This window comes from Lethenteron reissneri, chromosome 60 (genome assembly GCF_015708825.2).
Source record: "Lethenteron reissneri isolate LAM-NWPU_2019-01 chromosome 60, ASM1570882v1, whole genome shotgun sequence".
NCBI lineage: Eukaryota > Metazoa > Chordata > Hyperoartia > Petromyzontiformes > Petromyzontidae > Lethenteron > Lethenteron reissneri.
The window spans coordinates 5,561,686-5,586,615 of record NC_083838.1 but is presented as its reverse complement, the minus strand read 5'-3'; the positions used below and the strand labels follow the sequence as shown (position 1 = coordinate 5,586,615).

Here is a 24,930-nt window from a genome sequence, read left to right as displayed (position 1 = left end):
ATCACACAGTGTGTAACACACACACATCACAAAGTGTGTAACACACACACATCACAAAGTGTGTGTTATAACACACACATCACAAAGTGTGTAAAACACACACATCACAAAGTGTGTAACACACACACATCACACAGTGTGTAACACACACATCACAAAGTGTGTAACACACACACATCACAAAGTGTGTGTTATAACACACACATCACAAAGTGTGTAACACACACACATCACACAGTGTGTGACACACACACATCACACAGTGTGTAACACACACATCACAAAGTGTGTAACACACACACCACAAAGTGTGTGTTATAACACACACATCACAAAGTGTGTAACACACACACATCACAAAGTGTGTGTTATAACACACACATCACAAAGTGTGTAAAACACACACATCACAAAGTGTGTAACACACACACATCACACAGTGTGTAACACACACATCACAAAGTGTGTAACACACACACATCACAAAGTGTGTGTTATAACACACACATCACAAAGTGTGTAACACACACACATCACACAGTGTGTGACACACACACATCACACAGTGTGTAACACACACATCACAAAGTGTGTAACACACACACATCACAAAGTGTGTGTTATAACACACACATCACAAAGTGTGTAACACACACACATCACAAAGTGTGTGTTATAACACACACATCACAAAGTGTGTAAAACACACACATCACAAAGTGTGTAACACACACACATCACACAGTGTGTAACACACACATCACAAAGTGTGTAACACACACACATCACAAAGTGTGTGTTATAACACACACATCACACAGTGTGTGACACACACACATCACACAGTGTGTGACACACACACATCACACAGTGTGTAACACACACATCACAAAGTGTGTAACACACACACATCACAAAGTGTGTGTTATAACACACACATCACAAAGTGTGTGACACACACACATCACACAGTGTGTAACACACACATCACAAAGTGTGTAACACACACACATCACAAAGTGTGTGTTATAACACACACATCACAAAGTGTGTAACACACACACATCACAAAGTGTGTGTTATAACACACACATCACAAAGTGTGTAAAACACACACATCACAAAGTGTGTAACACACACACATCACACAGTGTGTAACACACACATCACAAAGTGTGTAACACACACACATCACAAAGTGTGTGTTATAACACACACATCACAAAGTGTGTAACACACACACATCACACAGTGTGTGACACACACACATCACACAGTGTCACGTGTGGGAAATTCCCAACGCGTCACCGCCCACGGCCCCGCCCCCATTGGCCCCTCCCCATTCTCCCTCCCCCCTCCCCCTTCTCCCATCGCCTTCCTTCGCTGCGGTCACACTCGCTCACACATCCCCCACCACCACCACCAACATCACCACCATCGTCCTCACCACCACCACCAACATCATCACCATCACCACCATCATCACCACCAACATCACCATCACCAACATCACCATCATCACCATCACCAACATCACAATCATCACCACCACCAACACCACCAACATCATCACCACCAACACCAACATCACCACCAACATCACCACCACCATCATCACCACCAACATCATCACCACCACCATCATCGTCCTCATCATCATCACCACCAACATCACCAACACCACCATCATCACCAACACCAACATCACCACCAACATCACCACCAACATCATCACCACCAACATCACCACCAACACCATCACCACCACCAACAACATCACCACCAACATCATCGTCCTCATCATCGCGAAATCGTCACCTTCTTTGCGCCATGGCCAACAGAGATGGCGGGTGAGTGCTCACTGTATCATCATCCTCAGTGTTGTTGTTGTTGTTACCCCTACACAGGGGTAACCTGGTAACCTGCTACACTCACTAGGGGTTACACATCATTGTTAACCACTTACGACTGTGGTGGTAACGTGTTGAGTTATACCGCGATCGGGTTAATCTGTTAAACCTTCACGGGATTGGGATAACGTGTTAACAGGCCTCAAGGTAACCTCCAAGTTATATCTAAACAGCGAGATAGAGTTAGTGTGGTAACTTAGTTACACAGGCCTCAAGGTAACCTGTTATATCTAAACAGCGAGATAGAGTTAGTGTGGTAACCTAGTTACACAGATCTCAAGGTAACCTGTTATATCTAAACAGTGAGATAGAGTTAGTGTGTTAACTTAGTTACACAGGCCTCAAGGTAACCTGTTATATCTAAATAGCGAGATAGAGTTAGTGTGTTAACCTAGTTACACAGGCCTCAAGGTAACCTGTTATATCTAAACAGTGAGATAGAGTTAGTGTGTTAACTTAGTTACACAGATCTCAAGGTAACCTGTTATATCTAAACAGCGAGATAGAGTTAGTGTGTTAACTTAGTTACACAGATCTCAAGGTAACCTGTTATATCTAAACAGCGAGATAGAGTTAGTGTGGTAACCTAGTTACACAGATCTCAAGGTAACCTGTTATATCTAAACAGTGAGATAGAGTTAGTGTGTTAACTTAGTTACACAGGCCTCAAGGTAACCTGTTATATCTAAATAGCGAGATAGAGTTAGTGTGTTAACCTAGTTACACAGGCCTCAAGGTAACCTGTTATATCTAAACAGTGAGATAGAGTTAGTGTGTTAACTTAGTTACACAGATCTCAAGGTAACCTGTTATATCTAAACAGCGAGATAGAGTTAGTGTGTTAACTTAGTTACACAGATCTCAAGGTAACCTGTTATATCTAAACAGCGAGATAGAGTTAGTTGTAAACCTAGTTACACACAGGCCTCAAGGTAACCTGTTATATCTAAACAGTGAGATAGAGTTAGTGTGTTAACTTAGTTACACAGATCTCAAGGTAACCTGTTATATCTAAACAGCGAGATAGAGTTAGTGTGTTAACCTAGTTACACAGGCCTCAAGGTAACTTCCAAGTTTTATCTAAACATCGAGATAGAGTTCATAGAAAGCGTGTAAAAAGATCGTTTAAAATGTTATTTGTATTTTTTATTATTAGAATGGTATTGTCATCAGTATGGCATAAGTATACCAAGTTTGCAGTCGATAACACATTGGGAAGTGGGTTAAAATTGAGTTGCAAGATTTGAGGATTCATAATCAACGATTTTTGGGTTTAGATCGCGTTTATTTATAAATGTGTCGTAAATAAACGCGATCTAAACCCAAAAATCGTTGATTATGAATAACATTGGTCGCGAAAGCCTACGTGTTAAAGATTTGAGGATACGACAACAACAGAATTATTTTATTATGTATTATTTTTATTATTTTATTATTTCCATTCTACGTGACTTTACCGAAAGAACCAAGAAGATGAATCCCTGCAGTCACGAAAGCTTTAAATCGAAAAAGAATGAGTTAAATAAAAGCGTGTAAAATTAAAAGTTATTTTGCGTTTCTCCCTCGTGATGACACTTTGTAGGATGAACGTTGAGGTTTATAAGGGACGCGTGGTGACCAATAAGGTCTGAATTGGTCTGTAATAATCTAGGCCACTGATAAAGGGTATGGATTTGTGGTGTTTTTAAATCCTTTATATTAAGTTCACTTGCTTGCTTGCTTACGACCGTGCAAATCTTTCGGTCGTTTTTTAACCCACTTCCCGTGATCCAATCGAGCTGACATTTTCCACACAGACTCGTTGTGCGTGACAATTAATGTTTCCAAAATTTTACACTTTTTAGGACAAAAATATATTTAATTACCAATTGCTTAATGGTGCAATGCAATCATCTGACCCATAGGTGGCAGCCATCTCAAGCCAGAGGACGAGAGGACTCTAGCCGCCACGCATATAAAGGATTTATAGTGAAAAACTTTGTTTTTACGGGTTAATTTTTATTCAGTTGCGAGTGTATTGTGATGTGTATGCCTGTGTTATGTATAATGCGGCAGAGTTGTTGTTGTTGTACGGTGTTGTGCTAACGTTGAGTTGCGTTATATTGATACGTTATATACTGGTGATTGTGTTGAAGATGTTATATTCTTAGGTTTTTTCCGGTAAAGTCACGTAGGTAAAAAACATAAAAAAAGTAAAATAAAATAAAAATCACGACGTTTCGGAGGCAACACAAGCTTCCGTCTTCAGGTGGTACCGTCACAGCCACGACAGCTGTATCAAGTAAATGAGAGATTGCAGAAGCTACCACTCCGTTTATATAATGGTTGGAGAAGGGGGTGGGGCAAGGGCCGCATACTTTTATTAATTTGGTAAGGTGAGGCTTAAGACTAAGAATAGACTGCATAACAAAGGCTGAGCCTTTGTTATGGAGAGGTGCGGTTTGTGACTTTTTAATGTTTTTTTCCAACGTGACTTTACCGAATAAACCTAAGAATATGAATCATTGCAGTCACGAAAGCTTCAAATCTGGAGTTGAAGATGTTGTTAGTCTGTACTGTGTTGGGAGCCTCGTGTTAGCATCAGCAGCGTGTACAGTGCATGATCGTGTACATTGTGGTGTACAGTATGTACCACGTGGCAGATCTCAAAATTCAGATGTATAATTCAGGGCACTTTAAAGACGTGTGGGTGATCGCTGGTTGTTATAATCATCAAGTGGCTTGAACCCTTGCATGCCATTTAATTAGGACTACAATCCAGATTTTTTTTTTAATTAACACTGGTCAACCAAAAAAAACGTTTTTTTTCTGGCCTGGACTTTTGCAGCTGTTTTAGACTAATTTCAGGGTGCTGATTCCAAATCTGATCTCAGATTTGCTCTATCACATCTCATTTTTATGCTATCGGCATACCCCATTTTAATTGATTTTACCCGAAATTAACTCTGTCACTTATGATTGCAAGTTGTTGCGAGTCAGTAACTGCTTTAGTGTTAAAATATGGTGCTGTATTTTTAGGATAGTGTGTTTATAATATCATTTTATGTAGATGTCCACATTTATTTAATATTTTTCTTCTGCAGTTTTTATTGAAAATGCAATATTTGATATCTCAAAAAACCTGATGTGATAGACAAAAACTGATGCCAGATTTGGAATCGGCACCCCAAAATTACCTTATAACCGTTGGAATACCTTGTGCCAGAAAAAGTGTGTTGACCAGTGTAATCTATCCACCTTTCTTGATAAAGGAGAAATTCTCCGAGAAATTGCCGCGGTGTTGGTTGGGACATGCCGGCCGAACTGTGTGACCTTTTCTCTCTTCCACGTCGAGATGGTGAATATGGTGCACCTTCAATTTCGTGAACTTTGTCAAACCCACTGACTTATTTCCGTCTCATTTCAAGTCAATCAACCAATCCACGTGGCACCTGCTGGGTCTGTCCCGTGACCTTTTACCTTCGATCCTTTTGACTCGTCACACATAAATCAAAGTGTACCTAGCCAGGCACAAGCGCCGTGGTAACGTCACCGCCACCTAACGGCTAATGGCGGTTGTTGTTGTAGCTGTTGTTGACATGGTGTCTGAGGTTTGCCCACATTCGTGGAGCCTGGCTCCGTGTTTCACGTTACAAAGATGACGGACGCTCTCCTGTCCTTTCTTAGGATGCAAACCGCGGTGCAGCGTGGCGGTGGTGGCAGCAACGGAGGCAGCGATGGCGACTACATGGAGGAGTTCACGGTGCCTGCCAGTAGGGAGACTCTGGTCAACAACGTAGCGCAGAATCTACAGCAGATCTTCTTCGTGTGCATGACCCTCGTGACCACGCCGGGCGACAACTTCTCCTGGATCAAGCTCACGGGAAAGTCTCTGGAGAACGTACAGCGCGCCAAGGTGACCACTGGCTTCCGCCAAATCATTTTTCGCCAAATTATTTTAACTCGCACCTAACCCTTTTTACCGGGTTAAAGGGTTAAGGTGTCGACGTGCCAAGGGGTGAGGGTAAAGGGTAGGGTAAAAGGTAGGCTCGTTGCATTTTACCTTACCTGCTAAAGGGTTAAAGGTAAGGGTAGAGTGATGTATTGTGGTAAGGTAAAAGGTAGGGTAAAGGTAGGCTCGTTGTTTTTACACTTTTACCTTGCCTTGCCGAGGCCTACCCGCACGGCAAGAATGGGCGGGCGCAAGGTGGTTAAGCGAGCACACACTCTGAGTTGGGTTTCGATGGCCAGCGATGATGGCACAAACGTCGGCGGGAGCCAGTGACGTGTGTGGGTGAAGTACGCTCAAACGACCCCCACGATCTGACATGGCTTTGGGTGTCCCTTAGTCCAGCAGTAGAGTGACAAGTGGCTGAAGTAATGTTTTACCGTGAGAACGCCTGGAGTTTCTCCGTCGAGAGTCTGTGTCTTACAACAACAACAAAAACGCTCGGACATTCGGTTCGATTGGAGAGAGGCAGGCCTACGCGTCGGGTGCCCGAGTCGATACAAGGGTTCATTCATACGGCCCGGTTGGCTTGCTAATTTTAATTCACAATTTGGTATTTAAAGCGAGTTGGGTTTCTGTGGTTAACTACAAAGCAACCGGGACTTTTCCCCTGTGCGGGGGCTGCGGCCGGCTGGCTGGTCGGCCGTGCGTCAGTTTTGCAAATGTGGAAAATGACCATAAAAGGGGGGTGAATGGTGCGAGACTGCGTGGTCGTGTTGTGGGAAACGCGTTGGGTTCATTCACGACGGGCGCCACTGTTTTCTGGCGGCGTGGAGCAGAAACCAAAATCCCCGCCGCCGCCGCCACCACCACGCGTGTAGCTGCGGCTGCTGCTACTGCGGTGTGTGCATTGCGTGTGGCGGTACACGCTGCCGGCGTATTCTGAATTTTGGGTGATTTTTTTTTCTTTTTTTGCCGTCCGTGCTAAATGCCGATCTTGAATTATTTACCCAGGAACTACCTTTTCCACCCCCCCTCCCCCTTCAAGTGTGGAGGAGCGGTGGAAGAGTAGTTAGCGCCCAGCATCTTAGTTCTACAACTAAGCCCATCATCTCACAGGCTCATTGTCACCGTTGTTGCACTCTGCCTTGTGTGTTGTGCTCACCACTTGCATGCCCGCAAACTCTGTGTGCAGCGCACTGTGGGTGCCGTGCGTGTCGTGTGCTCTCTGAACCGTGTGTACTGTGCGTGTCATACTTGCTGCACATACCATGTGTGTTGCGTGCCATATGTACCGTGTGGATTGTGTGCGTCGTGCGCGTGGTTTGCTTCGTGCGCGTTGTCTCCCGTGCGTGCCGTGCGCTTGACGTCGGCTCTGCCACCCCCGCAGGAGTTCGTGGTGGGGCTGTGCGGCGAGGGCCTGCAGGTGGAGCAGCGCTTCCCGCCGGGCCTGCAGTGCGTATACGAGGGCCTCGCCGGCCGCTTCCTGCGCGCCCTCGCGTGGGACAGCCGCGCCGACGTGAGCGTCACCGGCGTGGGCCTCCTGACCATCCGGGGAGGCACCGAGGCCGTGCTGCTGGCGCAGACGCGCGTGCAGCACTTCTGCGACTGCTGCCGTGAGACGGACGCGGAGGGGCGCGGCGCCATCGGCGCCGCCGCCGCCGCGCCGGGGGAGGCCGACTCGCTAGCCAAGCGCCGCTTTAACCGCCTGGTGGAGGAGAACGGCGGCAAATACGGCACCGAGTTGCTGCTGTTGCCCGTGAGCATCAAGCGGGACCTCCTTGAGCTGCTCGACGCAGTGGGGGCCCACGCCACTTTCTCGCGAGGTCCGCCCGATCGGACACGTGGGTCCTTCGTGCTGTCGGCCCGAGGGGCGGAGGCGCCGGAAGCGCCCGGTGGTGGCGGCGACGGCGGAAATAGAATCCGGGTAAGGATGCCGACCGAGGGACAGAGGACGTATGGTAAGGGCAGGGAGGACCTCTCCAGGGAGGAGAATGACAGCCCCGTGACCGAGCTGAGTTCCAGCTTCACCAGCGCGCTTGGCAAGGCTGAGGCGGAGACACCCGAGACTGAGGAGGCGGAGGAATGTGCAGGCAAGCCCTTTAAGAGAGTGAAAAACCCGTCGGTTAAACGGAAAACCTCGGACAGCGAGTCGACGGTTTCCGGGCAGATGAAGAAGCACTCGCCCGCCAACGTGCCGTCGTCCCGCGGGCTCGGCAAGGAGGAGGGCCGCGCGGAAGCGACCGCCGCTGCGCAAGCGACACCGGAGCCGGAGAGGGAGCTCAAGTACCTCGTGAATTTCTTCAGCACCATGGGCTACGATCCGGAGTTGGTGCGGAGCATCGTGTTGGAGATGGGGCAGCAAACCGAGGCCTCGGAAATCCTCGATCGCCTCCAGGAGAAGGCCACCTTGCTCACGGCGGACGAGGAGGAGTCCGGCTCTGAGGATCCGCAAGAGGGCTCGTACGCGACGCATTGGGTCATGGAGGCGGCCATGAGCCTGGGATACACGCGCGACGAGGTGGGCGACGTTTGCCGAGCTGTGGGCACCGACCCGCGCAGCGTCCTCAAGGAGTTGCACCGCATGGGCAAGCGAGCGGCACCTGCGGCCGCGGCTGCGGCGGCGGAGCCGGGCGCCGAGAGCGCGCACCGAGAGCAGCACCGCGAGCGCCAGGGCGGTCCCACGGAGGCGTTGGCGCGCGTCTTCTCCCGGGGCGTTTGCTCCGACGCCGACAGAGCCGAAGCGCAGGCGACGTGGAAGAAGCCGGGCCCGGAGGCGAGCCTCTCGCGTTCCCACGGCGGAGAGGGAGTGGCGCGCGGCGGCCCCGTGAACGGCGCCGCGCGGCTCCCCCGGGGCGGCGTGTCGTCGTCGTCGTCTTCATCGCAGCGCGCCCGTTTGCCCAGCGCCGAGGCGGACGACCTGGAGACGGACGGGACGGGCGCGCCTCCACCGGCAACGAGCAGACGCCCCGGCAAAACGGACTGCATCGTCATCTCGGACGACGCGACGGGCGTCCTGCACGTCCGCGGGCCTGCTGACGGCGCGGCACGGAAAGAGGCGACAAAGTGGCACGTGGAGCAGCTGGGCCCCCGCCAGGAGTGCACCGCCGTTGCCAGGTGGGTAGGTGGGGGCCGGCGTGGCCGTGAATCTGAGTAGTGGTTAAGCCTTAGCCCCCCCCCCCTCCCAACACGCAATTTGCAGTTTCACAACTCGATGTTTGGACGGCGTCTGCTTGTGGGGCGAGTTGCGACGAGTCGATTAAATGTAAGTTGGTGCCCTCGCGATGCACCCGTCAAGTGATGCGCGCCAGAATTGCCTATTGACATTTTCCACTGATTGTTGTATGAAGGATGGGATAATATCAGATTTATGCCGCGGGCGGGGTGGGGGGAGGTAACTGAACTAGAACTGAGACGGGCAAAAACTCCGGTGCAAACCAGACGGTAAAAAAAAAGAGGCAGAAAAGCGTTTAATTTCGAAACCAACCGCGGCTCTCGGATCGTGGCGATCGCTTGAATCGCCGGTGGGGGGTTTGCGCTGTCACACCGACCGAGTCCGCTCGCTGTTCCGTTTCTCATCGATGTTCCTAACGACTTCACAGCACCAGCAGAGTGGCGGCCGCCGCCGCTGACACCACCACCGGCTCCAGCAGCAACCTGCAGCCGACAGAGCTCTACCTGCTGGGGCTGTCTAAGCCATACAAGCTGTACCTGCCGAGCGAGCCTGGCAAGGAATCCGTGCGTCACGTCATCGTGGACGGGAGCAACGTCGCCATGGCGTGAGTGCGATCTCGCGTTTTCGGTTTAGTGGGCGGTGGGGGGGTGCGTCGTCAAAGGGGGGCGGCCTTTCTGAGCGATTGTCGTCAGGCGAGTTCTGTGACTTTGTTGATGCAGATCTAACACTCGCATCGAGCTCGCGTTTGTTTACACGCTCTTGTCCTTGACCCCTCCCACCGATTGGCTAGGTACGGTGCAAAAGAAGTTCAACATACACGTATATACACACATACACGTCACAGACTGTGATATCATCAAGAATCGGTATCGTCGTCATCACCACCATCACACTTAAATACATATTTATCTTTGTCACGAGCAGCATTTTCTAAATAATGAGTGGACTCGCAGCACAACGTAGATGGGGAAAATCCGACTGACAGAAATAGAAGTCACTTCCCTAACTTGCACAACAGTTGCGCACAAAATTTTACCACGGTTTTTTGTTGTTGTAATTATTAAACGGAGCCTTGGCTCGTGGGCAGCGAGGAAGTGCCGTCTGTTCCGTCACCACGTGCAGACGTTGTGTGTTCGCGCAGGTGAGTCACTCGCCCGCAGGGTCAATTTGCCGAAAGTCGTCATTGAGAAATTGCGCGCCGCTAATCCACGGCAAGACAAAACCGCTCGGGTACTTACCAATCCTACCAAGCGACGTCACGGACGCGTCAACGGGGCTCATGATCGCAGGAGCTCGCTCACGTCCGTCGTGTGTGACTAAGGGCTCGCTGCAGAGCCTCGGCTTCGTCACGTTTTCCCCGGCGAGGCCTTGAGAAAATTTCCCAGCCGAGGTCACGCAGGCGGGGTCACCACTGGGGCCAAGGTGACGGTTATTGACGCCGCTTGCCGCCGCTGTATGTGCCGCGAGTTGTTACCTTTTGTTCGATTCTTGTACGAACACCGTTCGTGTTACGCTTGACGGGCTGTCAAAGGGTCCGCCCGCATACCTTGGAAGCGTTGCAAAATGTGGGATGAGAAAAAGACATGGAGGAGGAGGAAGAAACAAAGACACGGAGAGCTTTGACAAATACTTTTAGTTTTTTCGGTAAAGTCACGTAGGTAAAAAATGAAATTAAAATTAATAAAATAATAAAAATCACGACGTTTCGGAGGCAACACAAGTCTCCGTCATCAGGTGGGACCGTCACAGCTAGATTTGCTGTATCTTTGACAAAGACTACGCGCACGAACGCGAAGCACTTTCTGCGCAACTACGATCGGGCGGCAGGGTGGTGGTGTGACGGTGACGCTCATGCCTCGCAGCAAGAGAACCCTGGGTTCGATTCCCGACTCAGGTGTCCTCTCTGTGTTCAGTTAGTGTGTTCCCTCTCCTTGCTCTGCATGGGTTTCCTCCAAGTTCTCCGCTCTCCTGTCATAACCTCCGACGCTTGAACTAGGCCTTGGTACCCGGTGTGTCTCTCTGCTAGGTTGACTCGGCCTGAAATCAACATTGTCGAAGCAACGGGCCACGCCAGAGCCGAGCTTTAGTTCACATCCCATAATGCTGGTTGTAATCTACAGCGAATCGTCGTGGAACTAAATGATCAAATTTTGCTTGGACTTTTCAACATTCCTAACTAACCAAATCAAGTTTTCACGTTTGCCCGCGTGACAACTTTCATTTGATTGGCTCTGTCGGGTCGTGGAGGGCTATCGGTGAAAATCGCATCCACTGCACAAACCGTGGCAGATGCGGAATCCTGATGCACAAAAGTAAAATGTAAAACTCTCCAGTAGTGTGCGGCTAGTGGTCATCCAGAACAGACCGTACAACGTATATCGACGCAATATCCGGTCCACAAATACAAAGAAGACATCGCAGTGATTACACTGTGCTGCTCCTGATGTGGTTGTCTGGCTTGGCCACTCGTGTGAATTTGTAGTCGTTGTTCTGCATCTTACATCAGCCATACGAAAGAAGACGATTGGTGAAAATTTACATCATGCCTACACCATCGGACCCAAAAGAAAACTAATCATGGGCCTACTCTGTAGTTGGTGCAGTCCCGAATGAGCACCTAATACAAATGATGGTCGTATTAATACTCTTTAGTCAGGAAATCCACTTCCAAGTCTCGAGACTGGTATTCACGAGGGCACCTGCATGAGGATGTTTGGCCAATCCCTTCAGCGGGGTGTTCAGCTTAACATGGGAGGACACTGGAGGGACCCGAAGAAAATCCACGCACGTGAGCGGACGACGCTGAAATCTCCGCACAAGACGGATTCACGACTTCGCACCACCACGTTTTGGGCCACCTCGCGGCCCGGCGGGTTTTCACAAATCTACGCGATCCCATCAACTCTACTAAGAGCCAATCGATTAATACGAGGCAAGCCATTACTAAGAGCCAAGCCATTATATTCCAAAGGCCGCTTGCAATGGCGATACACGCTCCTACACGTAACTGTATCTGCCGCCAAAGAGTGTGAAGCTGGGCCACTGGGCTTGTGGTGGGTTGTAGGGCTCACTCCAGTCAACCCCCCCGGTGGGCTCCATTCACCAGGCCTTTGTGAATGCAAACAATTGGCGAGGTTTTACGGGGGCACTTGCAGTGGCGCTGGGGCACGCCCACGCGGTAAATTTAGACTGGAATTTCCCAAAAAACTTTAACCTTGCCCTTTACACCCAATTGCAGAGACGAGTGCTTCCGTGTGCAGAGTCAAACGCAAGCCGCAGTGACTGCGCGATTAGGGGCAGCGGTTTGAAAAGCCGTGCGGTAGGCGAGAAATCCGCGGTTATTGCGCGGGGAGGCAATAATGCACGGCTTGCGCTTCCTGAACACCAAACGCACTCGTACACAACGATGGCTGGAGCCATGGACATGTGATCTTCCCGTGTGCTTTGTCCTTAGTATCTTTAGTTCATAATGAACGTTTTTGGGTTTAGATCGCGTTATTTATAAATGTGTCGTAACCCTCCACCACCCGACACGGCCAATCAGTAAAAAAAAAGTGTCACGTTGACAAAAGACAAATAGTTCACTGCTTTAGCCCACCGGTGTGTTGAAGCGTGAAACCACAACATTTACAATTTGAGTAGTACGACGTTTCGCTGGTAATTGCATCCAGCATCATCGAGCAATTCGCCAGAATCTTTATTTGTGTTTTTTGGGGCTGGTGGGGCAAGGGATGGGGAGAATTTCCCCCCTCACCCCACCCCCCCGTTCCCTATTTGCAGAGCACCTTGGGTTGGTGGGGGGGGCGTTTCAAGGTACGGTTTGTGGAGAGGCTTCACTCCGCGATGGGGTTGGAGCACGCGCGTGCGTGCGTTTGTACTCGCCCCCGTATCCCGCGGAAACCCTTGGCTAAGGTACGGTGCCAAAGAAGTTCCACGTGCATGCGTGCAGCCACTTGGAGGCACCACATTCACGCGAGAGAAAATCTTTTTTTTTTATCGTGACGATTCGCCGGCGACGTCGGAATCCGCCGCGCGCCTGGGAATGCGGTGACACTGGGCGGAATCGGGAGGCCTGGGGGAGGATGGGGTTGGGGGGGTTTTTGTGGAGAGCCGCGGTGCGGTTTGCGCGACGCGGTGAGTTGGGGGGGTCTTGTCTCGGCCCGGCCGGGAAGGCGTAACTCGTCAGATACCTCGCAGCCGCTCCGTAGTTTCCCCCGCGTCGAGATGCTTGTACAAGTGGCGCGCCGCGTGGGATATGCAGCCCACACCACAGGCTGGAATGTCTAAACGGATCTGAAGCATTTCGATTTAAAGCTTTTTCGTGACTGCAGGGATTCATCTTCTTGGTTCTTTCGGTAAGGTCACGTAGAATGGAAATAATAAAATAATAAAAATAAAACATAATAAAATAATTACTATGTTTTATTTTTACTATTATGTTAAATTTTTCTTATTTTATTATTTCCATTCTACATGACTTTCCCGAAAGAACCAAGAAAATGGATCTGAAACAGTTCAAGGGCACTTTGTTCCTTACAGAATCTGCCAGCCAGCCGCACACGTAAGCTTTGTGACTAGGCACGCCTGTCTCGATTCTAAACTGAACACGTTATTTGGTGGTGATGCTGCTGCGTTGGCAGTGGGGCACAAAAGCACAGTTGGCAACTATACTCTTTGGTTCTTACGGTAAAGTCACGTAGGTATAAAAGTAAATGATAAACCACGACGTTTCGATCGCAACACAAGCAATCAGTCATCAGGTAGAAAGATACAGCAGTAGAAGTAGAACTGCTGTATCTTTCTACCTGATGACGATTGCTTGTGTTGCGATCGAAACGTCGTGGTTTATTATTTATTTTTCTACCTACCTGACTTTACCGAAAGAACCAAAGAGTATGGATTGCTGCAGTCACGAAAACCTCAAATCAAGAGTTAACAACTGAACAAAAACTACCGCAATGACTCTACCTCTCTCGCCTCCCGAGTATGCTGTGAAGGAGGGCCGTTGCCTAAAAATGTCGCCAATTATAAGACTCTTCCGTTTAAAGATCACGAGCCTTGTGTGTTTCCTAAGAAAGGAATGTGGCCATTTGCTGGTTAACAAGATGCGTTGTGGGAAATCTAAATGTGTGATCTCGCAAACTTATAATGAACAAAAAATATGCTTTGGTGTTGCTGCAGCTGTATTGGCAGTGGTACACAAAGCACACTCGCACACAGAACGCGACACCTTCATCAACAACGCTGTGGCCTCGAAAGGTAAATATAATTGGCGATGTTTCGGGACAGTGCGGCCCCGTTTTTCACAGCGCACACCGGGGCTAGCTACGTCTCGCGATACAACGTACGAATGCGCACGATCTACGTGTCGTTGAATCTCGCGCAAAATACCACGGAGACCTTTCGAGAGGAAGTCGCCCGGCTTCCCCGTCAATGGGTGGTGCATTCCTAGTGCCTGCCAGGCTTTGGACGGCCTCAGCAGGCCTCGTCGCTCGACGCCAACGGAGGGCGACCGAGTGTCTCTGTTCTGTCGCTCGCTGTTTGCGGGTTTGGAGGAGCGTCGTGTTTGACGTCTGGGCAAGTCGGTTTAATCGCCACGTAGGCTTTCACCACCAGTAGTGAGGACGTCATCTTGCTCTGTTTAAGACCGGAAGCAGGAAGACTTCTTCACAATTCTGGCAAATTTGGCCGATGGAGCTGGTTATAAGCTACCAGCGTAACGTCGCGTATTCAAATTGGAAACGTAGTGGGTTTACTCTCCAACACACCGGTGTGCCGAAGTAGTAACTAATTGGCACGTTTACGTGACCAACCTTACAAATTGGTTGTGCCGGGTCGGTGTTCGGTTAACGACACATTTATATTTACGTGATCTAACCCCAAAAAAACCCTTTATTTACGAATAGTCTGAGCAAGTCGCTGTGTGGGCGGGTTGGTCATGAACAAAACAACTTCATTGGGGCTGCAGGGTGGCAGCAGTGGCAACACTCGTGTGGTTTGACAGCAAAATTCAGTAAAATTTTTAACTCGGGCGCCTTAAAGCGTGTTAAGTTTGCAGCGTTCTCCTGTTCTGCATGGATTTCCTCCGGCTTATCCAGTTTCCTCCTCCGATGGCGACAAAAAAAAAAAACAGTGTCAATGCCATTCACTCAAACATCCCAGAGAGGCAACATCCCCCCACCCCCACCGACTGCGAAAACTTGGCAGGACCCTCCTAAAAGGGTCTTGAGACTCGGCGAGGCTTTCCTAGGTGAACAAGCGAAGCAATAATAATAGTTCCATTGGTTCCATCGGCGTCATTCCACGAGATCAAGTGTTTTGTGTTCTGCCTGAACTCTTGCAGGTGGAGAGCAGTGCATTCGGCCTGTGCTAAGAGAACAGGCCGTGGAAAGTGATATTGCAGAATTAATCTTGATTTGAAGCTGTCGTGACTGCAGGAATCCATACTGCTGGTTCAGCAGTTCCACTGCTCGATTATATTTTTTCCGCCTGAGGACGACCGCTTGTGTTGCGATCGAAACGTCGTGGTTTATTTTATTTTATACCTACGTGACTTTACCAAAAGAACCAAAAGTGTATTGCAGAATTACTTGGGAGCTCGCCTCAAATGACAATTATTTTTATCTACACACTCAGAGGTTGCCCACTTTCCCGTGCACTGCTACAGAGAAACATTCCTCATATGACAGTCAAACTGATCTTATATAAAACAAATTCTCATCGCTGGATTTTTCCAAATTAAGTGAGGAATAAAATGTAACTTGAAGTGTTTATTGCAGTCGTTGATGCCCAGGTTGACACCATCAACTCACTATGCTTTAAATGGGGTCTCTGTGCGAGTCTGTGGGTCTCTGTGCGAGTCTGTGATCTCTATGCAAGTCTGTGGGTCTCTGTGCGAGTCTGTGATCTCTATGCAAGTCTGTGGGTCTCTGTGCGAGTCTGTGATCTCTATGCGAGTCTGTGGGTCTCTGTGCGAGTTTGTGGGTCTCTGTGCGAGTCTGTGATCTCTATGCAAGTCTGTGGATCTCTGTGCGAGTCTGTGATCTCTATGCGAGTCTGTGGGTTTCTGTGCGAGTCTGTGATCTCTATGCGAGTCTGTGGGTCTCTGCGAGTCTGTGATCTCTATGCGAGTCTGTGGGTCTCTGTGCGAGTCTGTGATCTCTATGCGAGTCTGTGGGTCTCTGTGCGAGTCTTTGGGTCACTGTGCGAGTCTGTGATGTCTATGCGAGTCTGTGGGTCTCTGTGCGAGTCTGTGGGTCTCTGTGCGAGTCTGTGATCTCTATGCTAGTCTGTGGGTCTCTGTGCGAGTCTGTGGGTCTCTGTGCGAGTCTGTGATCTCTATGCGAGTCTGTGGGTCTCTATGCGAGTCTGTGGGTCTCTGTGCGAGTCTGTGGGTCTCTGTGCGAGTCTGTGGGTCTCTGTGCGAGTCTGTGGGTCTCTGTGCGAGTCTGTGGGTCACTGTGCGAGTCTGTGATCTCTATGCGAGACTGTGGGTCTCTGTGCGAGTCATTGGCGACGGGGTTGAGACCATAAACCCTCGATGCTGAGAACCCGGTTTAATCACCGGCGGCTCATTTTGAATTCTCAGGATCTCAGCGGTTCCCTGTGTGTTCTAGTTTCAGGTTGATCTTGTTTGACCAGGCGAGGACTCAAAGGAGATCAGGGATTCGTCTGATTTGCAAGAGTGACCTGTGGCGGTCACTAAAGCGACGAAAAGCAAAAACAAAACAAAGCACAGCAGTGATGTAAAGGGAAAATCTGGAATCAAAAACGAAAATAGTGCAAAAACTCAACTCGGGTGTTAATTCGTGAACTCTCCCACGTAGCTCAGGTCTGGCCGGGGCGGATGACATCTCGACTGATGCCCCGTAGCGCTCTGCACACTCTGACGTCTGGGCCGTTCGGACACCGCAACAAACATTGACGCCACTCGCGCTGTTACCAGAGGTGTAAAACTCTCCGGCAAAAAGGAAGACGCGACACCGTGGCCACCAATCTGGCCCTGGCGTGCGGAGGCACAACAAAAACCACTGCGCCCCACCCCCCTCCCCGATCAGTCAAATCGAATGGAGAAAAAATAGGAGAACTAAAACCATCCCCTGGTGGGGGCTGTGTAGTCGGTGGCGTGGCTGGAAAGTCCCCGTTGGCCGCTGGTGGTGGGGGAGGGATCATGGGGTGTGTGAGATGGGTGAGATGGGGGGGGGGGGATGTTGTTCATCCAGTGAGAATCCGTCCGAACTCGCCGCGCGTGTGGTTTTCTCACATCGCGTTGCCACGCAAACGCACGTACGTTCCGTCCTCGCCGCCGCCACCGCCCTGCCAGGTTTCACAACTCGCGGTCGAAGCCTCCGTGCTTGAGTGAGGCTGGCGGCTGTTTTGCGTCGTTAAAGCGAGCCATGCCACCTCCCCCCCCGCCCAGCTCCTTCCTGCAGGAGAGACGGGAGCAGTCTGCGTGTGATTCATTGCCCACTGAAGACTGAACTTTTTCTTTAAGGTAGTTTTTGTTTTGCAGGGGGAATTCCTCCGCTCTGACGCCGAAATAACTTTTGGTGTAGGTGGTGGCGAAGGCGTCAGGCGTGACCTTGTCACCGTCCCTCCCCGATCTGTGGCATTTGTCTGTAACCTCGACTTTGTGTGTATGGGGGTGCGGAGCGGTGGAAAATTGTTTCGGCACAAACCCGGCGACCCGAGTTTCGATCCCAGCTCGCGGCCAACAGCAATGGAGAACATCTTAACCCGTCCTGTTGCTTCCCCTAGGTCGACTCGGCCTTAAATGAGTAGGTAGCGCGTTGTGTTTTTAACCAGCACTGGGGGAGGCGGGTGGTGGGGTGTGATGTCGGCCACCCACCCCCTGTTGACCTTCATTCGGTGCTTTCTATAACCACACTTGGCCCAAATGTCTGTTAAAAGGCTTTATGGGGGGAAATATTTTGCGTGGGCTTGTGTCTCACTTGCCGCCTGTTGCGATGGCCACATTTCAACTCCTTGAGTTGGTGGTTGTAAAGGACAACGTGGCCACACATTCAGTTCCTTGGAGTCGGTGGTCTGCATAAGGCCGAGAGCTTTTGTACACGCCCTGCACGTTGTTAAATCTGTGTGTTTGTGCCCGTGTGTGTGTGTGTGTGTTGCAGGCACGGCCTAAACCGTTATTTCTCGTGCCGGGGCATGGCACTGTGCGTCGAGTACTTCTGGAAACGCGGACACCGCAACATCACCGTCTTTGTGCCGCAGTACCGCACGTGCCGGGACCCATCCATCAAAGGTACCCACGTTTGGTGCATTGTGGGTAGTGTATACCACGGGCGTGTGGTGCATCATAGGTAGTGTATACCACGGGCGTGTATTGCATTGTGGGTAGTGTATACGACAGGTGTGTGGTGCATTGTGGGTAATGTGTACGACAGGCGCGCATGGCGTACTGTGGGTAGCGTATAAGACGGGCGTGTGTGGTGCATTGTGGGTCGTGTACACGACGTAATCGTGCCGTGGGTACATCCGCTGGGCGCGCGTCCTCACATTGCTCGCTCCCCCCCCCCCGTGCCCTCTCCGACACAGAGCAGCACCTGCTGACGAAGCTGGAGGAGCTGGGGCTGCTGTCGTTCACGCCGTGCCGCATGTTCGAGGGCCGTCGGATCACCACGCACGACGACCGGTGAGAGAGCACGGGCGGTGCCCCTACGCCGGCTGCCTCCGCGTCCCGGCGCGCCACCGCCGCTCAACACCGCATGAGCTCTACGATACCCCGGCGGCCCGAGTTCGATTCCCGCTCACGGCCAATTATCTGAAACGGTCCCGGACCTCCCCTAGGTCGACTCGTGCTCAAATGAGTACCTGGTCCGGTGTGTAAAATATCGCCACTGTGGAGACAAAGGCGGTCGGGCGTGGTGCTGGCCAACCAGCCCCTCGTGTGCCGTGTGCCGGCCTTCATAGGTGCTGCTCGCCAATAGCATTTTCCCCAACAGTCTCTTAAGGTTATAAAGGGGAGTATTCATAATCAACGTTGTTGGGTTAGATCGCGTTATTTCTAAATGTGTCGTAACCCTCCACCACTCGACACGGCCAATCAGCAAAAAAGTGTCACGTTGACGAAAGACAAATAGTTCACTACTTAGCCCGCTGGTGTGTTGAAGCGTGAAACCACGACATTTACAATTTTTGAGTACACCGGTGGGCTAAAGTAGTGAACTAATTTGTCTTTTGTCAACGTGACACTTTTGTGCTGATTGGCCGTGTCGGGTGGTGGAGGGTTACGACACATTTATAAATAACGCGATCTAACTCAACAACATTGATTATGAATAGTATTGGTCGCGAAAGCCTACGTGTTAAAGGGGAGTATCTTTGTTTTGTTTATATCCTCGCGTAGACTCGTACATATGTAGTGACTCACTCCGAGACCGGGTTCTTAAGGTACCTTCTTTTATTCTGCACGTCAGGGAACTCCACACACCCTCCCTACGTGCTTACACGCTAGTCGGCAGTACCTAGCTAGTACAGTTGGCAGGCTGTCTAACTAGCGGCGTCTAAGATGGTCGAGACGGTGGTGACCAGAGGTCGCGATCGGGTACCCGATACCCGGGTACCCGTACCCGGCCGGGTACGGGTACCCGTTTGCGACCCTGATGCGGCCGGGTACGGGTAAGGAATCAAAACCCGTTTGCGACCTCTGGCGGTGACGAACAGCGACACAGCGAGGGGATCCACTTTCAGCAACAGCCCCGAGCTCTCGCCCCGGGCCCCCTTTTATCCTCCTGGCGTGGCGTCGCTCCACCCACACCACGCTCGCTTCCTGGAACCTACTTGTAGGTTCCCGGGGCCACAAGATAGACCCCTTCATGGGCTTTTCCTTAGATCTCCTCACCCCCGTATATACTCCCTCTGCTGATGTGTGTACTGCCCCCTGCTGCCAGTACCACTTTCCCATCAGCAGCCAGCGTTATTTCACTACACATATATGCACCTCCGATTAGCACGGTTGGCTACGTACGGTGCGAAAGAAGTTCAACATACGTGTGTGTGTGTCTTTGCCTTTGTAGCTTCATGCTGCACCTGGCGGACAACACGGACGGGATCATCGTGACCAACGACAACTTCCGGGAGTTTACAACGGAATTGATCGCCTGGAGGGAGATCGTTAAGACGCGGTGAGTTGTGGTCACGCGCGCTGACGTGCACGCAAACACGCGGCAGACTGTGGGCGCGGTGGTAACACAACCTCCTGGGTTCCCTTCTCACTCGGGCGTCTTCTCTGTGTGCAGGGGGCCGTATTTTCCAATAGGGCACGGTAGGCACTGTGGTTAGGGCCTACAAAAACTAAAGGGCCTAGGAAAAAAATGTTGACACATTTTTTCGTATGATAATAAAATGTAGCCAAGATATTCTTCTTGAAAAACATATTAATATATAGCAAGGATTGACACTGTATATGTAACGAGGCAGCAGAGGTTTTTTTATCAGCTTTAGCTTCAAACAAAGAATGCTGCCCTTCACAATTTGTTCCCAAGATGGCAAGATACATCCTTAGAGCAATGTAAACATTCGGATAACATCTTCAGTGTTCAGAAGATTGAATATTTTGTTTAGGCTTTTACCTTATTTTAAAAAAATAATTTATAATATCCGCAGCACACAGTGTGTGAATTAGGGCACAGACTAAATAATTAACTCATCAGTAATGACATCTGTCCAGCGACTGGACGAAGTAACACGCGAAACAAGCGAGTGACAACAGCGGTAGTACAGTACACCCTTGTTAATTCGACACATCTTGGTTCTTCCGGTCGTGGAGATGGTAGCGGTTTTGTTACAAGGGTGTCAAGTAACAGCGGTGTTATAACGGCCGCGTGCGTCTGCGTTTACCTCCCCGTGACTGCAGGATCCTGCCGTACACTTTCGCGGGAGACGTCTTCATGGTTCCGGACGACCCGCTGGGGCGGCACGGTCCCCGCCTAGACCAGTTCCTCACCAAGCCCAAGTCCACGCGGTAACTAGCGCCGTCTCGTCCCCACGGTCCTCGCCGGGGGGTTGGGGTGGTGAGACGCGTCTCAGCTCTAGTTGTGGTGTCAGAACTTTGACCCGCGTGGGCCACCGTTTTGTTTAATTTGTTATTTCCAGCTACATGTAATCCCCCGCCCGCTCGCCAGTCGTGCTCTCGGTGGCCCCGTGTAAGAAGACGCTTCACGTTAGAGAACGGCCCCTCAGAAGCGGATGCCACGGAGGTACCTCGGAGGATCCTTGAAGTGACCCCCGGTGCATGCACAGTAGAGGGCAGCGGGTGCCGTGGCGGTTTGCGCTCCGTGCTACGAACCCGGCCGGCCCGAGTTCGATTCCCACTCACGGCCAACTCGATGAGTACGTGGTGCGATGTGTAAACATCTCCACTGGGGAGAAAAAGCCGGCCGGGCGTGGTGCTGGCCACCCATCCCTTCGTGTGCCGTGCCGGCCTTCATTCAGTGCTCGCGAAAAGCTGCAAAATTCTGTATCGGCTATACGAGGCGGGCGGGTGGGGAATGTTTGTCTACACAGGCTGACGAGCGTACCCTACGTTTGCCTCGTCACACAGATTGATGCACCACAACCCGGCCGCGTACCAGGCGAAAACCTTTCCGCTCCGCTTACCGTCGGCGGCAGCCGCCATCGTCGCAGGCGTCCCGGGCTTTCACTCCATGAACGACTGCGGACAGCCGCGGCCGACAAACGACCTGCAGGATCTACGCAGGCAGCTCCTGGACATCTTCCCCGGCGAAGAGGAGAAGGTGCAGCGGGTGCTGCAACAATACCCGGCGGTGAATGACCTCAACTTGCTCTCGGACCTCATGCTGGACGTGTAGTGAGAGGGGGATGGAGGGGGCTTGGTAACCCCCCCTCCATCTCGGCGTTCTGCCAAAACTTGTCGGCGTCTACAGCAGCGCGGTACAGCTAGAGAGCTGGGCACGTGCGGGGAGTGGTGGTAGTGGTGGCGGCCGCGCTTACGGTGGTGGCGATGGTGGTGGCAAGTACGAGGAGCAAGCGGAGAGCGAAGGCCGGCAGGAGATTGAGCGAGCGGGGCTCACAAGCGGATGTCACCATGACGACGATGATGACGGCGGCGGAGGCGATGATGATGCTGTTAATCGTGGTGGTGGTGTCGCTGTCGCTGTGATCTTGGCGATGACAGGATGGTGGCAGCCCCACGGTGTGGCAGACACGCCATCACGGTGATGGCGAGGCTGCGATGGGGTCCTGTTATGAATCTGTGAAGCCCGGCCTTTCACCGCCACTTCACCGTGGATGCACATTCGAATTAAACTGCAGTGATACCAATGTTGTAAATATTTTGGTTATGGGCGTTTAGTTAATTCAATTTAAGGTGTTAATTTAATTTCTCACGAAGTGGCGGACAAAGAGGAGAGGAGGCCTTCATCCGGAAGTGGATTTCTGAAAATATTTATTTATTGTGTGAGTTTGCAGCCGTTCCAGAAAGCCGCCAACATTGGCCTGCCTGCCCGAGCAGCCTGGCTTCGATAGGCATCACCGTTTAGAAATTGTACATTCCCCCCATCCCTCGAGTCATCAGGGTCAAGATGCATTTGCTGCAAGCTGCTGCACCTTCGGTCATCTTGGGCTGAAGGAAAAAAGCAAGCCCGTTTAAAGTCACCGCTGCTTTCGCTATGTCATATAGATCTTTAACAACTGGGCAAATTGCTTTGTAGAGGTACTGTTGATGTTACTGTACTGCGTAGGATTCGGTGAATTTCACCCCGAGAACCTACGAGTTTAAATAAAAGATGTAAGCGCTCTCATGACGAGGGTTCTGATCCAGATGGAAATGTTCCGTCCCATCGAATCGGCCGGTCCAGCCAGGAGACGGTGCTAGGAGGGCGGGTTTGTCGAACGTGTTACTTATTCAATCTGTTGCACTTTGTTGGTGTTTTGTTGTCGATGGAAACACCGTGACGAAAACTTTACACGCGAGAGCTCTTACTCGCGATGTTATATGGATTCATAATTGATTTTTTTTGCGTGGTTTTTCGGTGTGGGGGGGGGGGGGGGGAACATTGTCAACCTGTGACGACCTACCGACCTCCACCCGACACGGCCAAAATATACGCGAGAGTCAAAATGCGCCGTTGCATTATCGCTGCGGTACGCCGCAGGGCAATCCGCGTGGCGTTTCGCAAATTTGCTCCGGACGTTTCGCCGCCAGTTGCTGCCAAGCCTAATCGGCTGCTTGCCAGACATTTTTGTCGCGCGACTTCGTGTAATGAATTATTTTTTTTCAATCAATCTCGTAATCTGACCCCCCCCCCCCCCCCCCAAAAAAAAAAACAATTATGAATCACTTGTGATTAACACTACGATTGTCGCTGGATGTGTTGCACGTAAATCCACGCCAAGTGATGGTACCAATGACCCCGAGCAGGCGGTGCGGCAGACCCATCGCCCCGAGAGTGCTCGCGACCCATCAGCCCGCGCGCTCACAAGCTGTCCGCACCTCGAGAAGGCAAAGCAAGGACCAAGCGGTGCATGTCGGGTCACCGAGGCATGAGCCTGCGGGAGCCGTGGGCTGGATAGACAACGGCAAGTTCAGCGATGGGCTCAGTCAATGTCTATAGATTCAATCTACGGGGTGGGGGGGGGGGGTGTTGAGTGAATGAACCCCTACATTTCGATGTAAAGCTTTCGTGACTGCAGGGATTCATCTTCTTGGTTCTTTCGGTAAAGTCACGTAGAAGGGAAGTAATAAAATAACAAAAAAAACATAATAAAACAATTCTCACGACGTTTCGGCTACAACGCAAGCAGCCGTTGGTAGCCGAAACGTGAGAATTATTTTATTGTTTTATTTTTATTATTTTATTACTTCCCTTCTACGTGACTTTACCGAAAGAACCAAGAAGATGAACCCGTATATGTTGCATAGAATGGATTTGCGCGATGCATTCGCCCCAAATGCGTTGCTGCGGTTGGCCACAAAAGAAGGCGGAAAAAAAACATCCTTCGGTGTAATTGACGATTGAACGGATGACGAACCGGGCAAGGCGGCGGAGTGAAGCACCGTGCGTGAACAACGTGTGGTCACGGGAAGAAGCGGTGGTGCAGCGGTTAGCACGCTGAGCGACGTACCCGGCGACCCGAGTTCGATTGCCGCTCGTGGTCACCAACACCAGTGACGTATCTGAAGCGGTCCTGGGCCTCCCCTAGGTCGACTGAGCCTCAAGATGGGAACCTGGTGTGATGAGTAAAACAATGCCGCTGGAGAGACGGGTCTTTTGCGGCGATACAGAGGGGCTCTGTCAGCGAGTGGTTTTTGCCGCTATTTGCGCAGATGACAAAACGACGCTGCGTCTCTTAAGAGTTCATTTATTTTTCTACCGGTGTTTAAAACGATGCGTTGCCCTGGGAGGTTTTCACTCTCTTATTTGTTCAAAGTTCGTGTTTTCTATAAATACAAAAAAAACATTCACAACTGTTTACGTTTCCGTGTCGTTTAATAAATCCAACACACAATCCCCGTACAGATGGAAACTGGATGGGTGATTAAGTCCACCTTCTGACCGACAAGCCAGGCTTATACTGGTAGGAACGAAGTGAACCAGCCTACAATAGATTATATCGTCCGTCCGTCCGTGTAGCAACATCGCCCCCTACTGCAAACACTTGGCAGGACCCTACAAAAACCTTTACACTCAGTGAGGCTTTCCTGGCTAAACAAGTGTAATAATACAGTTTATATTCTTTGGTTATTCGTTCCTACCAGCCCACCCCGCAGGGACCTGTTATGGCACCACCTCGACACCCACGGGCAGGGGAGGTTTACGTGTTGTTGCGGTGATCCATCAACCCCCTCGCTGCTGCTGCCTCCACAGCGCTGGGTCATGCGCAGCCAGGGTGCCAGCGGCAAGCCACCACCGCCGCCCGGCTACAATTCCAGTGAG

General features: G+C 50.9%; 1 protein-coding gene across 1 annotated transcript; it reads left to right on the top strand.

Moving 5' to 3' along the window:
- The first annotated feature begins 1,382 nt into the window (after window positions 1-1,382).
- Window positions 1,383-24,464, top strand: LOC133357887 (NEDD4-binding protein 1-like). The gene is made up of 9 exons (XM_061576043.1): window positions 1,383-1,850; window positions 5,577-5,805; window positions 7,229-8,955; window positions 9,441-9,617; window positions 18,145-18,275; window positions 18,569-18,665; window positions 20,050-20,157; window positions 20,889-20,996; window positions 21,576-24,464. The coding sequence occupies exons 1-9, from the start codon at window positions 1,831-1,833 to the stop codon at window positions 21,841-21,843; spliced, it is 2,865 nt and encodes a 954-aa protein (XP_061432027.1). The 5' UTR covers window positions 1,383-1,830; the 3' UTR covers window positions 21,844-24,464.
- Window positions 24,465-24,930: the final 466 nt, after the last annotated feature.